We start from the raw sequence: 17,646 nt of genomic DNA, 5'->3' as shown, positions 1-17,646 counted from the left end.
GAGGCATGAAACACAGGTGCCAGCACATCAGCTTCTCTTCTGTAACCTCTGTCCTCTGCCAAAACAGCTGCCTCCGGTGAACATACAGCTTATAAACTATATTTTGCCTTTGACTGAGACTGTGTGTAGATGTGAGAGAGAAGCAGTAAAGGGGTCTGCATGCTAAAAGGACATCAGCGAGTCCTCTTTCCAGATGAAAACAGCCATGCTTGCTGAGAGCAGGCTTTCTAAGCAGCAGGTGTCCTAGTCTGATTTCCACTGGCCAGAAAACACTTTCTTTCTGAAAAAAAACTACTCTGCAGTTTGACTCCATTCTGGCTGAGAGCAAGGCACTTGCCTGTGGTGTTAACTTCTAAGAATTTAGGCCTTGCAGAGGGAACAGTGGACTCTTAATAGCATCCATATGTGACTGTACACATGCCAACCTTTGTCATCCCCAGACACAGCAGGCTACATGTTGTCACTGTCAAAGCAGTGCCATCAACTAATAAAGATTTCATCCCCCCACTGAATTACTAAGCAAAATGACTTAATTGTGCTAGCATTCAATCTCTGAGGCAATTACCTGGCAAAACACCACAACATAAACTCTCCCCTGCCATATGGTTTTAGCCAGTAATACACCTTCATCCTCCCACAACTGGACTGCACCAGTCTCCTGTCTTGAGAAAGTCCAGCCTCAGTCCATCCTTTCCCTGTCCCCCACATGTCTGCCATCCAGACATGTTCCAGTGACACTGTGGTCCATAAACACCTCACTTAAGGTTTAGTTGAATTGTTCTGTGGTGTTCTGTGGCATGGAGAAGAAGGAGACATACACTAGCTGGGACAGAAGACCATACCTCTTGACAGACTGTTACAGGTCAGAATGACATCAGAGGGACTCAGATGAAGAGCAGCACAGTCCAGAGCAACACAAACACCCATGAGACACCTCCAATGCAATCAAAAGGCTACTACCTACTGCTGGGGTAGGGGCAGCTACCAGAAGCAGGAGAGAGTTCTCTGTTCACTTATTACTCAAAAGCAGCTACAAAAAACACAGCAGGAAAGACCTGTTGACCAGGTTGCCTCTTTCCTCCCACCACCTTTTGCCCATGCTGACAGGGCTGTCTTCTGCATCTGCAGCCAGGAAGGAATTGGTCTGTCATACTGCCATCTACCTGCTGTCCCTCACGGCATTAAAGGCACTTACCAGTACCCGCAGGTCACCTTGTACAGACCACTACTTCTAACAGTCCTCCTAGGATGTGATCAAAGGTACAACACCCTGCTGCACAAGATTTGCCCCAGAGAATGAGGGCACTATGAAAAGGATAACCATAAATCACCAAAGTGATTTTCTCCGCAAGCCATCAAATCCTGAGACGCCTTCTTTATTCCCATCCCCCGCCGTACAGTCCTCTGATGAAGCGGCATTAGCAGCAGCAATCCCATAGCGTCCAAGTCCAGCCCTTGGGGAAGGCACAGAGGCTACAGACCAAGAGGGAATGCCTCCGTGAGGGCATCCCAGTCACTGCAACAGAAGCCACCTGCAGAACAACAGAGCAGCAGGTACACCAAGACAAGCAACTGCTCCTCTTCCAGCAGTCGGTCAGGACGTTATCTCCAACACGGCGAGGATAAGCACAGCGAGTTGTATTTACAGAGCCAAGGAAGTGTAAGCAGAACTACAAGCTCCTTCATAAACTATGGTAGCTCTTCCCTGCAGTTACCCTGAACACGGACCCAGAACTGCCAGTCTTCCTAGCTGCAGAAAACCACCACCATAAATCCCTCTCCTGCTTCAAGGTCAGCCTCTGGTGCATGAGGACCTCTTGCACCTGACCGAGCGGGCCCCAACACATGCAGGGTCATGGCAGCCACTTACGCTGCGCCAACCAGGCACAGTGCCTGGTGGTCTCTAGCTACATCAGACACTTGTCAATCCAACCTTAGGTGGTTGGCCAGTGCTCGTGCTGGCCTCAGTTTAACAGTCCCATTGGCCAAACTTTTGTAGTTTTACTCCTTGTAAACCACACTGACTTTTATATGAAGTACTGCAGGTATACTGGCCAAATCTGCTGTGCTGCCCGCACAGCCAAAAGGTTGTGGTTGCTCTTAAATACTGTCCTTTCTCATTAATGAATGGGCAGGGAGGAAGAGTAGAGTGGGGGATGTTTCCCATACATGAAAATTGCAGCCCTGAAAATGTGAGGCAAAGCCTTTCGAGGTTCTTGCAGGCTTTCAGGTATCAGGAAATTGGCGTATGCACTTAGGTCAAACAGGTTAAGTATAATAGGTGGTTAACAGTCTACAGATAGCAAAACAGTGATTACAGGTACATTGGATGATGAAAAGTTCAATGCTTCGTGGTGGTGAAAAGTGGTTATGTGCTGGTTAGAGGAAATGGGGATGGGTTCTGCACTGCCTACTGAGAAGAAGGACATGTCACAGAGTGAAGGAGCCAGGATTTTAGGTTTTGGTTTTCTTAGTTCCATCATTGCCACAAATTCACAGACTATGCATTTTGTGTTTTAGAAGTGACTGTAGCGGGCACACTGTAGGCATGTATGACTTGAGATAAGTGCACATTATGGTTGTGGGACTGCCCTGGGATGTCCAGGGTTACTCCTGTTCTGACGCAGAGGATATGGGAGTAATGAAATCAGACAGCCTGTTTCCAGGTATGGCCCATGAGGAGGACCTACATGAGGACTGAGATCACTGCTGCACCAGAGGAAAGGTGACTCCCACGAGGAGATGCACAGCAAGGGAAACCAGCCCACACAGGACCTCTGGGGCTGTTCATAATGCATGAGACATCCATGAAGGCTGTCAACAACAGCCTTGATAGCTGCCTTGCTTACCAGTGGTTCTTATTGAAAGGCAGAGAGAGGGGCAGCAAAGGCTCCACTTTCTACTCCTCCTGTGCCTGCAAAATACTACGATGACACCTGGCTAAAGTTTCTGAATGCAGTTCTCACCCAAAGTTCTGTATCCACTGCATGTCACTGCAGATTTCTAGAAGGATGACACAGTTTTACCAACCAGTGCTTGCTTCACTGGCCCTGAAGCTCATCTTTACCGCAGATGACAAACTCCACAGCAAGGGAGGCCAGGAAACTGCTCTGTGAGGGACCTTTGCAAAGTCTACAACGTAAGACTCCAACCAGCTGTTCAAGAAAACTGTGCAGCATGTAACACCACAGATTTCTCGCTTGGGTTCACGTGAGAAGACCTCTTCTGCTGACCTGACTCTTTTCCAGAAGAGGTAAACCTACCTTCCCTGGCATCATAAGCCAGAGGAAAAGCAGGCACTGATGTGGGAAGAGACATAAGTGGCAGCAACAGCAAAACCTTTCATAGTGCTACACTGACATCCTGATGCCATCTGTAGATGACAAGAGAACATGCTGTCTGCAAAAGAGACCTATGCCATGCAGAGATAAAGACCAGGATCATAGCTTTTTAATTATGAATTCACTGTGAGTAGAAACACAACTGTTCTGAACCAGTCAGCATCTGCCCCTTCCCAAGCCTCTCAGAGGTTATTACAGAATTCCTTATATTGCTTTCTGCACAAAACCAATGTCAAAAACAAATTACAACAGTCAGCACTGGCACGCTTGTTCCAATTATCTGACATTGCACAGCTCAAACATGCACCTCAGTTTCATGCTGCACACCAAAGAGATGCAATAGCTAACCAGTCACCACCAGAAGACTCTTTTGATGCTATGAAGTCATCTGTCCACTGTACTCATTCGTGCAGCTGCTATAATTCCAATACTTTGAAGAACGTCTAGGACAACCCGTGTATAGATTCACAACAGCCCCATGTAAATGACATTGTTATCCAAGCACCTTTTGTCACATTTTAACTCAGTGAAGTTAAAATGCAAGTAAAAGCATTTTTTCAAGACATCTGTGGTAAGGAAGATGGTTGCAGATGTCTTGAAAATACAGCAGCAAAGATGTGACAGGAAACCCGCACTTAACCTACTTATACTGAGATTAAATCAGGAAGGACTCTCTTCCCCCATTACAGAAATCAGTTGCCAGGGTTTAACTTTCAGCATATGTTATGCCTCAGGTTGCATCCATCAGAAAAAAACCCCACCTTCAGGAGACAACGCATCTGTCACACAGCATTAGCATTCCACTAGTGTCCCTGCTTGTTTTCTTTTGGCTACTGTGAGTGCTCATGCTGGGCTAACTGTATTTCTGCTGACATAGTTTCTTTTCTTCCAAATTCATGATCAGGAAGGAAAATCATAATGATACAGAAATGATTTAAGGATTAATGGAGTATTGAGTTGAGTATGAAGGGCTAAGTGCATACAAGTATGCAGGGCTAAAATCACCATTCAGAGAAACCTGTGTAGATCTGCTGAAGTTTGTGTTAGTCCCACATGTGCATTCAGAGTCAGGATGTGGTACACACCAGGTGCAATTCAAACATGTCCAACAGCAAAATTCCATGCATTTTGCATCTACCACATGTAGAGTCCCTCACTGGAGAAAACATGAAATTGTAAATAACTTTATAATTTATCATATAAAATAGCATATACTTGCTTTACAAAATTACATTTTTTTTTCCAAATCATGGATTTATTTTATAATTATAAAACAGAGTAACTGTTTTGCCATCATAATGTCTGTCTTTATGCACAGGATACCACATCTTTCCCTGGATTAAGGAAAGAACTTGAGCAGTAAAACACATACATATTACGTCCCCCCTGCAGAAATATGGCTCACTGATACTGCTGAAGTTCTTCAAATACAAGTCGCATTTGTGAATGCAAAAAATAATTAAACCCCAAAGTTATATATGGAACACCTCTCTCTTTTACAAAGGACTATGCAGATGTAAAAGAACGGTGCACAAAATCATAAGGCAGACTGTGGGTCAGCAAAAGTCATGCACTCAAGTATATGTTTCCTCTAATGTGTTTACCAAGAATATTTTGTATACCTTCATGGTATTGTTTTAAAGTGTGTATACACACAAAAAAATACTACTCTAATATATAAACTAGTCCCACTGTTGAAGGAAACATTTTAACTATATACATATCTCTACAGATTAAACGCCTTGGTACGCAAGAAACCAAGAATACTGTCAGTTTCTAGTGCCTTTAAGAGGTCAGGCGATAAAGACACCCTATTGACTTCAAAAAGTTTTGGATCAGTTGGCTACTACTTCGCCAAAGCTACACTGAGTGTTAAATTTGCACATATAATAGAGTCCTGCCTTACTATTCCCTGCAGCAACCAATCAATATTCTGACCTGGTTACGATCACCTCAGTATGTAGCATCATCAAATATGGTCCACATATGCACCTAATTATCCAAGCCTATTTTCATTTTAAAGCAAAAAAAAAAAAAAAAAAAATCATTAAAAGTAAATCCATTTTATATCCTGTGTCCTGATACCAGACTGATACCAGAAACACAAAGACCGACAAATCCCACTCCTTGTTTCTAAGCAAGTTTTCCTGTTCTGAAATATGGCACTGTCTCTCATCATAATTTTCCTAGCTTTGTGTCTCACTTGATGTTTGTCTATTTTGGTCAGCAAAAGACCTATGGCAGACAAGGCATCAAGTGCAAGTCTTTGCCCATCCCCAGTGCCCTAATAACAGAACAAATGCTATTAAATAGTATTTTCAAAAAACAATAGTAACAAAGGGAGATAAATCCCTAGGGAATGATACCAAATGGCATCTCATGCCAGCCTGCCTTATTGAGGGCTGCTCTTGTTGTTTGGCTTTGCAAAGCACTCAGCATTTTGATTGCGATCCAGCAAAACGTTTCTGCATTTCCCATGTCTTTCCACCACTGACTTGCAGGGAACTATTTGTACACATGAAGACAAACGTACACTTCAGATTTTTCTGGGTCAGGATCAAGGCACCAATCATCTTTCTGGATCCTTGGTTTTTTATGAGAATTGGTTAAAATAGCATAAAGAAAAAAATATCTTAAAAGTGTGAGTTCTAAAAAGCCTCAAGACCCAGGAACATTCCTAAAATAATTTGCATTCCAGAGCAGCGGCCAAAACCATTTCCATTTCAATGAGCCTGTGGGGAGGACTCTGGTCTGCTCCCTGAAACCCAGGGCTGAACCCCAGCACAAAACAAACACGGGACCCACTTGCATGAGGTCACATGAAAAAGCACTTTTTCCTGTTCTCCCTCACTGCCTTGGCTAAAACTCTTATCGCTTCAGGCCTGTGTCCCAACACTCATTTCAGGAAGGGTACTGCCACACCTCAGCTGGACAGGCTGGTGGCAGAGAGATCTCCCTTCCCTTCCCTGCATCCTCCTCAGGCTGCTTTCCCCAAAGAGTCAACAAGTCTCCTGCAGCTTCAAAAAAGGTTTTACGAAAACCTTGGCTTTAACATGCTCTGCTTTCATAAGCTTGCTACAAATAAAATGCATTAGCAGCCACCAGCTTTCCAACAGTGGCGAGCAAAACCCACCGCAGGGACAGCCAGACTGACACGTTCCTGCATGGTGCAACAGCCGCTCCCGTGGCTGGAGAGGGGGATACACGCTCAGCCCAGTACTTCGGCAACGTCAGGAAATCTCAGCAAATCATAAAACCAGATTTGTCATCTGGAAGCCAACACCCTACCCCACATGTCTTGCTTATATTACCATAATCTAAAACCTCCCACCCTCAGATACTCACAAACCCTGCACATTCCTGCAACATCATTCCGATATGTCCTACAGCACTATTGCAATAGCGTAACAGTGTGCAATGTTGCTACTGTGTTATGCAAATATCAATGTTCAAATGATTTGGTCTAATGTCACTTCGAGAGTCTTGCTCTCAACTCTTGAGTAGCTTTAAATTTCAATGCTGTGAAATGACCGCTTCATTCAGAAACTTGTAAAACTGAGAAAGTTTTACCTGAAAAAGCATTTCAGGTTGAGAATATTGGTATTTTTACAAGTATTTTAGATGCAACATGTGATCTCAATGGTGATTTCAACAGGTTTAGTACCTTTGTCTCTTTAGCTGCTTCTATACATAAATTATGTATCAAAACATAATTAATTATCTTCCATAATATGCCACACTATTTGTTAACAGCACCTTGGCTAGTACAAATGTTTTTTTTCCTCTGTCCACTCCTAAAGGCCTCAGACTTAGAGAATTGCTTGAGCCATCTGAAGGAAGTAACACTAATATATCCTCAAAACCCAAACTAAAGCATAAGCTTTTCACTAAGAACTTAACACTCAGGGTAGAGAGAAAACAGCAGCTGATTTCTTTCAAAAGATGCCGCTAGCCTTGTACTGGGTAACAGTTGCCTGTCACATCCCCGCATTTGTTTGCTGCAGCCTGCACACTCAGATTTTCCTCGAATAGCAGCTAGATTTGCCAGTGGCAAACTCGGCAGCAAAACCAGCCATGTCCTTTCACTCCTGTTGACACACGTGGACTGGCTGGAGTGGGACACTGCATGAAAAACGCAACCTACCATTTCAAACAGTACAGATGCAAGAGGCAATTATTAGAACTAATTTACTGAAATGGAGCTATTACATTAAATCATCAGGGACTAATTCTGTTGGAATTAAACTACCTTGAGGAGCGATTTTTATTGCCTTTTCTTAAAGGGTATGTTAGTCTTAGGGGTTGTATTTTCATAGCAGTGCCTGGAATGCCGACAGTGCACAACTCTTAAAAATAACCAAATTCTCCAAATACTGCATATTTGCTTGATTAATGAAAGCTATACACACTCCCAAATATTACTCAGCTGTTTCCTTAATTTTTCCTTTGATTATGAAGCTATAGGATGATTCTAAAAATCCACAAACGGTGGCTCACAGGTTACTGTTGAGTAAATGTAGATGCAGATTCAGATTCAGCACAACAAACCACCATTCATATTCAGCACAGACACCTGTTTCTCAGATAAAGGAGAGAGATAAAGTTTCTCCCCACTGTCAACTAAAGGTCAGCTGAACCTCTTGTTCTCCCACACTGAGAGCTTGTAACACAGAGTTATTAATTGGACTTCTGCTTTGCCGAGGTCTGGACTGGAAGCCTTCTCGGCAGTTGTATGGTATACAAATCTTCTTGGGATCCTGTGCCACTTCTTACACATTACTCAAACAAGAAGCCACAAAATGTGGCATCACATGCACAGCATTCATGCTTGTTTAAAATTTCATCCTGCAGATGAAAGTTCTACACTTTTCTCCAGCAAAACTAAAACTTGAATAAATTAAAGGAGACTGGCTCTTCTCTACGCAAGCTTCTTTTTTTGGTGTAGGAGAATGTGAAAGGAATTATGAAACCAGAATAACAAGGCCAACGCTGAAGAGCCCTTTAGAGACCAGTAAAGGAAGAGTTCAGCCACTGCCTCCACAGAATGAAAAAAATAAGTGACCGGTAACTCCCATATCATTACTAAATTAGGAGCTTGAAATTTGGCGTAGCAAAGCGCAGTCAGATATAAAATATACCTAATATTTCAGCAGTTCAGCATTTTTGTTACAGTCACTTGTCTGTATGCCATTTTTTCAGAGACAGTTTTGGAATCTGTTTACTTTCTCCAAAGGCTCTAGTAACAGAGGCAAAGAACGCCATTTCTTTACTTAAAAGTTATCCTGATACAGAAGAGCTTGTTACAATAATGTAGTAAAAAGCCTGTGATCTCTAACCTTTCATTAGAAGTTCACCAAGAGGTCATTTGTCCTTATTTCTTCACCCAGTTGCGTGACCTCTTCAACTCCAACTTTGACATCTGAAACATCCATTCAGTATGGTTCAGTGAGTTAATGAAAAATAACCCCAAACAACTGAGACGTTTGACATTTGCACCCCACGTTACCAGAAGGTCACTTCAGTAATTTATATAACCTACATGAACATATTCTGTCAGATGTTTATATGAGATGTGAGGCCTGAAAATGGAAGAATTTAGAGTTACCTAAAAGCGTCCGCTATCCAATACTTAGATGGTTTCAGTCAACACAATACCAAAGTGTATTTTCATTGTGCACCGTGACATTCTAGTCTCCAGGGTCTACCACATGCTAATAAAAACCCAACAGATTTTTCATGAGTGGTCACTGATGACTTGATAACCAGATACACACTGGGAGAATCAGGATGATTCAAGAGCCTCTGCTGGGACAAACTGAAGGCACACGTCACACTTTCCACAAAGATGCTGTTTTAAGTAGTCCTGTAAACTCCACATATTCTACTTTTGAAGAGCAATCTTGTCAAAATAAATCAAATTAAAATTACAATGTAATGTAATTTAAGATTCTGGGACCCAAATATATCATTAGAAATATGATAGCTACTTAGGGTGCTAAGGTTGATGTGTGACAATTTTTGCTATCAGGTTGGAATTTAATCTTTAAAATTATGACCTGACTATGGGTTTTTCTGAATTAGATGATTAATAAAGTAATCAGTGCAAATCACTGACCATAAAGTCAATTCAGAGACTTACATAGTCTAAAAAATGAATTTGACAAGGAAAAGGTTTTAAAGGAATATATCCTAATTTTTTTACAGCTAATATTTTTACAGATCAAAAAAGATACTCATTCTACACTGTCTTCAACTATTTTGCAAACCATTTTACTGATTTGGGTACAAAATATTTAAAATAACCTTACATTTATACTCCATTTTCTGTTAGTTTAAGAAGCCTATACTCATTCTTGTAATGTCCCATTCTAAAACTACTTTAAAATGTAGGTATTTTTAATGCTGGTAAGAGTGGTATGAAAAACTTAACAAAAATTTACCTTTTTTTTTTTTTTAAAAAAAAAAAGGACTGAGATCTACAACCCCTTCTCAATCAAGCCACTTTTACAACCTCTGACATCCTCTTACATAGTCTGTAACTCTAGGGGTCTGTAAATACTTGCTTGTATGGGTGCTGAGTCCTGCAAAGACTGACACGTTCTGAGATTCAGGCTTCAACTTTAACAAATCACTGAAACTCTGAGAACAACTTACAGGAAAAAACGCCAAAATTCACTTAAGGTCTTCTCTTTTCTCTTAGAAGAAGATAAAGAGGAAAACCCAATTTATTCTCCCATTTGTCCTTATTTTGTTTTCTTCCTTGTCAGTCTCTCTGTTTCAGTCAGGACAGCCTCTCTTCATTTTAATCAATAAATGCCTGATAACTAAGATACATTTTACTAACCAAAAAGCTCCACATACCTTAGCAGACTCAGTGAAAAATCTGTATAGCAAATTCACACATTAAAAAGGGAGATGATTCCATCCATCACTCACACTAAGAATATTTTAGAGAGAAGAACAGCATGTAAACGTACACAGGTCAAGTAAAGATGATTTCCAAGCGTGAAAATTATTCTTGTCACTGGCAGCTGTTATGCGAGAAGCAATAAGGTCCAGAAGCCTTGCCGGGCATGACCAGTGATAAGAATATCATTACGATCCATCTGCAATCTCCAAGAGACTCAAAATGAGTCTGCAATCTTTTGTTCTAAGCAAAAGTAAAAATCCAAAGCGACAGGTTTCCAGACCCGGACATTGTGAGTGTCACCATGGCAGTAAGAAACTTTTCACAAACACCCCACCACAACACGTTCACAGAAAAGATAGCAGAGAATACTTTTCAGAACAACAGAATTTCAAGATCACAGATTTTACAGTAAACATGCTTACTTTGCCTGCTTATTTTACTTGTTTTGTAGGGAAAGGAGTGTTAGGTTTGTAAAAACAAGCAAGTCATGAACAAGTCAAAACATTTCCAGTAAAATTTTTGTCTGAATAGGCTGAGTTAACTGAAACCAAAACATTTTGCAGAAATGCATCAGTTTCACTGGCTTTGCCATGAATCAGTGTTACAGGATGTGTTATATTTCACTGGAAGTGTTAGTTTCATCCTCCTTCATTTGGGATATAAAGTGTGTGTCCCCCTCCACCACCACCACCCCCCCCCCCGCCTCAGCTGTGGAAATCCTTACCTGACATGTTTTTTCATTAGCACCTGCCACCAAGGACCAGCCACTGAGCAATCTCTTTCCAGTGCCTGGCACCATCAGAATTGGGAAGGGCTATTTGGCTGCCAGGTTTACAAGAAGGAAATGATACATCCACTTGGGATACCCCATATGCTAGTTTTCAAATTTCTCTTCCACCAAAAGGAGGAGTGCTTTTACCCTGGCACATTTGGATTCATTCTGGCCAGCAGCCCAGGCCTTTTCTTGGATGAGCCCTGAGAAATACAAAAAGGTAGTGTTTCAGCAGGTAAATCACTTGATTTCAGCAGGCAAATCACCTGCTGCTGTTTCACTGAGAGAGGTATTAAGTCACTTGTTTGATTAATATGGGTGATTGTTGAGATAAGTGTAGTTGAAGCAGAAAAAAATGTTACTTCTTAGCTTGTTTTAATTGCTTAAGAAGGGTGTAAAGCCTTTCACTCACTAATGCAGGCAAGCCATGACTCCAACTCCCACCAAGATAAAAGAATAAATCAGAAGCCAGAAGCATCCTTGACCACGTTATGTAGAGTCTTTTTGCTTTCTAGAACATAACAAAGTTTGCCTCTCTGCATAGAAAATTATGCTGGTTGCTAAGACCAAACGAAAATTGGATTAAAACAGAACACCTTATGTTGACAAAACAAATCTCTGGGGTTTGCTTCTTCCATTTTTCTCTTCTGCTTCTTCAATCCAACTTCAGTTATGTTTTTAGTAACTTCTTTCCTTCAGCTAATACTTTGAGGTATTTCATTATCTTTCCTTTGCCTTTTGCTTCCCGCCTCTTTGCAGATCTTTGTTCAGCATCACTACTTCCCTTACTTTCATATTCCCCTTGGTTCTCTGCAGACTGCATCTGTGGTGATGACACTGAAGGCAATTCCACCTGACAAAGAAGGAATATCCACCTCTCTGGGGACAAAATAAACTTTGAGCTAGCTTAGCTGTGTCTTTAACATGTGTTTTACTCGTCCTTCCACTGTTTATTACTGCAGGACAATACAACAATTAGATACTTGGTTGGTGTCTTCTTTGGGCATCAGTACATCAAGGCACTGGCAAAACAGAACATTAATGCTTTATAAATCACTTGTTTATTGCTCAGCCTTGCAGCACTTTAAATTGCAATCTTTAAAAAAGCTGTATTGATTCTAACTTCACTTATCTCTGTAGGACAGGACAAACCAATGCTGTTGATCACATTATACAGCTTGCAGTGACTGAAACAACGTTCCAGCTGAAGTAAACCAACAGAACTGTAGTGACAGTTTATGGCCGAAAAAGCACATGGGACTTCCGCTGTTGCAGTTCTCTCCCAAAGATATATGTGACACTCTTGCAGAAGGTATCTTTGCTTATCCTCAAGAGTCCCTCAACACCATTCATAGCAACAAGAACCTGGAAACAAGACACCAAGTGGAGGAGCAAAGCATAATATTGGTCACTGCACTACATTTGCTTGCTGTTGTATATGCTAGCACAAGTTAGATACTGCTACTGTAGTATTTTCCCAAGTACAATTCTATTACGTGCCCTGAAGAAAACCAAAGCACGTCTACGCTGACTTTGTTACCTGTACCACGGTACAAGACTTGGAGCAAATGCTATGCCCTGCCTTTGTCCGCTCTAGGTATCAGACTGCACATGGGCACAGTGATTATCTCTGCAGTCTCCGTGTGCCTGCACTGAAGGACTCTTTGCCTACCTACACCATGCCTGTGACTTGTATGCCCAGCGCACACAGTTGACCACGCTGGTGGCAACTACTGTATGCACTCTACCAGCTGCTACTCTGCATTTGCTTCCAACACATTTTTTGCTACAGTTCTGATGATTGAGAGGCAATGGCATCAGAAGATTGGCAGGGGACAGTGCCTCCCCACAGCGTGATCCCAGCAAACATTAATCTGTGGATGAATTTTGCCATTCTGGAGTGACTAGTGCTCCCCAACTGGCAGCACACAACTTTCCCCAACACAGTTAGCATCGCATGAAGACAAAGCAAGGTGCCATCTGCACAACGAATGTGGTAAGCCATTCCACACCGCATGTCTGGGTCACGCAGGTCGTCTGCAACACCTCTCAGCACACAGAGTTGACATGTAACACTGACACAGCTCTATGTGCAACATGCAGGTCTGGGCAGCCACCAGCCACCTTAACCACGAGCACAAGTTTCCCCGTCAGGAGCCCCACTGCCACACGTAAGACAAAAAGAATACTATCACTCCAGACACCCAAGAGATGACTGTTCTCCTACCGTACCTCAACACACAAAAGAGACAGCTCTGCTGCTCCTCCCCAGATACACAGAAAATAGGCAATGAAGAAGTATCCTCCCATGACAGACCCATTTCCACCTCCCTCAGAACAGGGAAGGAGGAGACAGAGACAATAATTGGGACAGGGAATCCATCCACATGGATCCATCCACATAGACAGAGGACTCTCTCCCAGCAGTTGGGCTGGGATGAACATTGGCACTTACTCTCTGACCCCTGTGGGTCGAGAGGGGTCAGAGAGTTGGACATCTTAGTCCCCATCACTTGCTGGAAAGTCAGGACTAGGTGCCACTCACAGTGCATCATGGTGATATTCCTGAGATACTCCCTACACCTTATTTTATATTCCAACAGTAGCAGCAAAGTTAAGAAGAACATGATGAAACACACACAGTTCTTCTGCACAGCTGTTTTTTCAGGCTCTTCGCTGATACAGAGAAAAACTAAAGTTTTCCTTTATACTTGCCTCATATCTTCAAGGATTTATTCACAGAAAGATTTGGCTCTTTGAATTGTATTTGAAACTTGAGGCTCTCCAGAGGAAAAAAATGACAACAACCAAGGATGTTACCAACCAAGCATGACCGAGCTTGCTTTAAACCCTTTTACAACCCACCTCAAGAACTAGAAATGCACACTTCAATGTGTCTTATTCCCACTGTAATATGTCTTATTCCCGCTGCAGTCTTTCAGGGATTTAAGCATGGGAATGTAGTGTCAGTGTGTTCAGGGATGTCCTTTGAAAAATCATGGAAACTGAATGGGAGAAAACACTGGGAGGTAATCAGTGTGATCCAGTTATCTCTCCAACTCATTAGAACTATAAATCAACGCCTTATGATACAATCCCTATTGTAGCACCATTCTGGCTTGGAATTATGAGTAGTTAATGCTATTTGCATAATTTAAATTTTGCTATCTCAAGTTGTTCAGGAAACAGCTTCTCCTAAAATAGTGCTCTAGGTGCAGGAAGGAGAATGATAAAAACAGATTTACTCTGTCCTCCAAGACAGAAGTAGTTTACAAAGGCAACCTTGATCCTGGTTTAGCACTGCAACTCATGCCATTTTACAGAAGAACAATCAGTACAGGCAGAAAAAGCAAGAAAAAAAAGAGAAAATACAAAAAGCATACAGACAAAGACCTGTCACTTCTAGATCGTCATGTCAGATGGAACATCTGGAACCCAAAATGCTCTTTCACAGCAAATTCCAAATAGCCCGTATACAGAAGAATGCATGGAAGAAAGAAATAAGTCAGCAAAAAAGCAAAGCCAGAAGTAAAATATTTATTTGGTTATCCTCGGGATAAGCGTGGAATTAAATTTTACGATCAACTTCCAGGATTTTCCCGTGCAGAATTCAAGTGGACTGACCTTCCTTCTGTCCCAACTTGTTATTTCCTGCTAGTTATAGCAGTATCCTTGGCATCATTTAAAGATATTTCCTATTTCTTTCCACACATGCAAGAAAAGAACAAACAGTTTCTTCTGCGTGAGAATTTAGTGACAATTAAATAATGTGGCCAGTCATACAGTGGCACGTGTTTAAGTAGAAGTGTGTGACTGCTGTTCCCTTGGCATTTGGAGCAGTCTCATTTGCTTCATGCTTATCTTTAAAAGCAGGAACATCTTAAAATAAAAACTCAGTGGAGCCAGTAGGGAACTAGTCGGCAATGCGTACTTTAAATACGTGCTGGTTCTGCAAACATCTTGTCAGCCAGATTGCTCTTCCTGAAGAGGACTATTTAGGTTTGCAAAGTTAGGTGTAATGCTGAATGCTGAAACACATGAAACCTTTTATCAAACCCATGAAACATACCAAACAGACTGTCTTCAGTACAGTGTGTGTATTCACTTATAGGCAGAGTGGGGGTTGACGTTTTTGGGTTTTAATCATCCACCAAGAAGTCAGGAGTCTGAGGGAAACAGACAGTGGCTCAGGTCCCAGCCCCTGCAACACGCTGTACGATAAATGTGGCTGAACAGTCACAGGGGGGAATTATCTTACGCTGTTTCCTTTCCACAGAGCCCTGGCAGAAGGGCAGGCAGGGAGAAAAGACATGTGTGTGCTCACAGAACTTCACAACAAGGAGATTCTTGCTGCAGAGGAGATTACGGAATTGAAAGGAAACAGAAGTTATTGTCTTTAGTTAGAGAGCATGAATCTGTGACCTGCTGACTTATGTATCTGCAAAATGAATGCAAAACAAGTGTCCGTGTTAAAAGAGAGTCCACCTACAAGCAACGCACTCAAAACGGTTTAACTCTTCATTTTCATCTTAAAAACTGAGCAATTCTAAATAACCCTGAAGACGCTAATCTAAGGCTTTAACGTGGTTAAACTTGGAGAACTAACCACATGACTTAAAAGGCCCCTTCTGCCTTTTTAAGAAGTAATAATTTATTTTGTGGTACTTAAATGCTTTCTCATATCAAACTTTCCAAACCTGCCACTTCTGTTCTCACTCTGCTGTGCAGTTCCAGAGAAACTGGTACAGTCCTTCTGATTTTATTTCTAGTTTTCATTCCCACTCATCCCATCTTCCACTTTTTACACAAATAATCCTATTATCAATTTACAGCGATCAGAACCATAAGGTTCTATTTAAATGTCAGACATACGCATTTAGAACACTCAACAATTCAAAACACAGTGGTGATCAGACTGTTATGCAGTTATTCTACTCCAGGATCTATACCAGCTCCCATTAGGTTTGCAAATGAGATTTTGACTGCTTTGACTTACAATGCAGGGCAAGTAAGTATACACTAATGGCAGAAAATATACTGCACATACAGTGGCACCACAGCAGCAAACACACACAATATCAAATAATAATAACACAATTTGTCAGCGATCCTGTCACTGTACCCGTATTTCTGTTCAGCAGAGCTGCCCATGTTCCACCCAGAGCCACCCGCCCACACAGCCCCGTTTTGAGCTGTGCGGTATGACTGCTCCCCAGGCACTGAGGGGGAGCCGTGTTCTGTGCGCTGCTTCTCCAAACCAACAACAGGGACAGAAGGACCGGTCAAGGGAAATTCCCGATGACAGCATCTGTATTTCTCCCCAGCAAAGGGTCAGAGCACAACAGAGGTGCTGCCCGTGTGGGGTCAGTGGAGTACTGCAGACATCATAAGGAAGAAAGATGCTCCTGTCTTGCAGGAAAAGTTGCCAAGTCAGGACAGGACCACTTGACACTTCATGCCGCTGCACATGATTAGGTATCTCAGGCTTAAACAGCCGGATTTTCCACTAAGCATTGGGACAACCAAGAATCAGGTCGCACACGTTGATGTTAATTTTACAACTGCAATACCGAGAGACTAGAGTGGTCAGACTGGGAATCTCTTCCTTCCTCATTCTGTCAGAGCTGAATCTGCTTATCTTATGGCAGTTAACGCCAAGCACACCCTCTCCTACCACTTCTTGGAAAGAGAATTAATGTACCATTTGTGTTTACTCAAGATGACCCTTGTCATCAAGGTTATATGAATAATCCTGGATGTTGGACAAAATACCCACACACAAATACGTGTGTAGATTTATCACACACCCAAAACCATGGCTTGGATTCTGTCCTACAAGCCCTTTATAAATCAAAAATACTAACTAGAGGTGGGAAGATTACATTTAAACTCACATTTTAAAAGGCAGCTACTACTTTGTGTTCTTCATCAACCACTTTAAATATCTCCTACAAAACCAGTTAGCCTTATTGGCCCTCCTTTGTAAGGAGGAACATACTTGTTATGCTCAAGTCACACAGGGAAAGCAACAGCCCTTGGAGAGGAGTCTGGCTGTCCCGAATTCACCTTTCCAGAAAAACAAACTTCCATTTGGCTATGGGACACTGACTTTTCACGAGGAAATAAAAAAATGCTGGAAGTTAGGTTTTAACAAAGTTACGCACTTTGCGAAAAATCGTATCATGTGCTAAATTCCTCTTCCACACAGAGAGGAAAAACCAACAAACAACTGTCATGCCTCCTGTAGGAGTCAATGACAGCTCCAGACTTGGCCGCAGCACGCCATCACCCCGCTGAAGAGGGATGCAGAAGGGACAGACCCGCGCTGCGGCCGCCCCGCCCGCCCGGGCCCGCAGGCGGGAACGAGCCTCCCGCGCCACGAGCCGAGCGCGGGGCTGGGGGGAGGGCGAAGGAGCGGTAAGGAGAGGTGCCCCCCTCATCGCCGGCCCCGAGGCCTTTCTCTTCCCGGAGGCATGAGGGGCTGGAACGGACCCGAGCGCGTCAGCCCGTCCCGAGGCTCCGGTGCGAGGCTCTGCGGCCGGAGAGCGGGCGAGCCTGCGCGGCGGCTGGGGCTTGCGAAAAGTTGCGGGGGAGAACGGACGGGTAAATAAATAAAAAGCCAA

At 42.6% G+C, this 17,646-nt stretch overlaps 1 protein-coding gene across 6 annotated transcripts in view; it reads right to left on the bottom strand.

Annotated features, from left to right (window-relative positions):
- PLAGL1 (PLAG1 like zinc finger 1) overlaps positions 1–17,646 on the bottom strand; it is a 53,411-nt gene that overhangs the window by 34,749 nt on the left and 1,016 nt on the right. For 2 of the 6 annotated variants that reach the window (XM_080390062.1, XM_080390064.1), the window contains exon 1: positions 10,976–17,399. The exons of 3 other annotated variants lie outside the window; for them this stretch is intronic. Coding sequence is in view for 1 of the 3 variants with exons in the window: in XM_080390064.1 (XP_080246190.1) it covers positions 10,976–10,982 (7 nt within the window). In the remaining 2 variants the exon portion in view is untranslated. Of the gene's footprint in view, positions 1–10,975; positions 17,400–17,646 lie in introns of those variants that run through there. One more of the 6 variants, XM_080390063.1, reaches the window with a different exon arrangement.

Source organism: Falco punctatus (genome assembly GCF_963210335.1).
Source record: "Falco punctatus genome assembly, chromosome: 5".
Lineage (NCBI taxonomy): Eukaryota > Metazoa > Chordata > Aves > Falconiformes > Falconidae > Falco > Falco punctatus.
The sequence above is the reverse complement of the archived record's forward strand: the minus strand, read 5'-3'. Positions and strand labels throughout refer to the sequence as shown.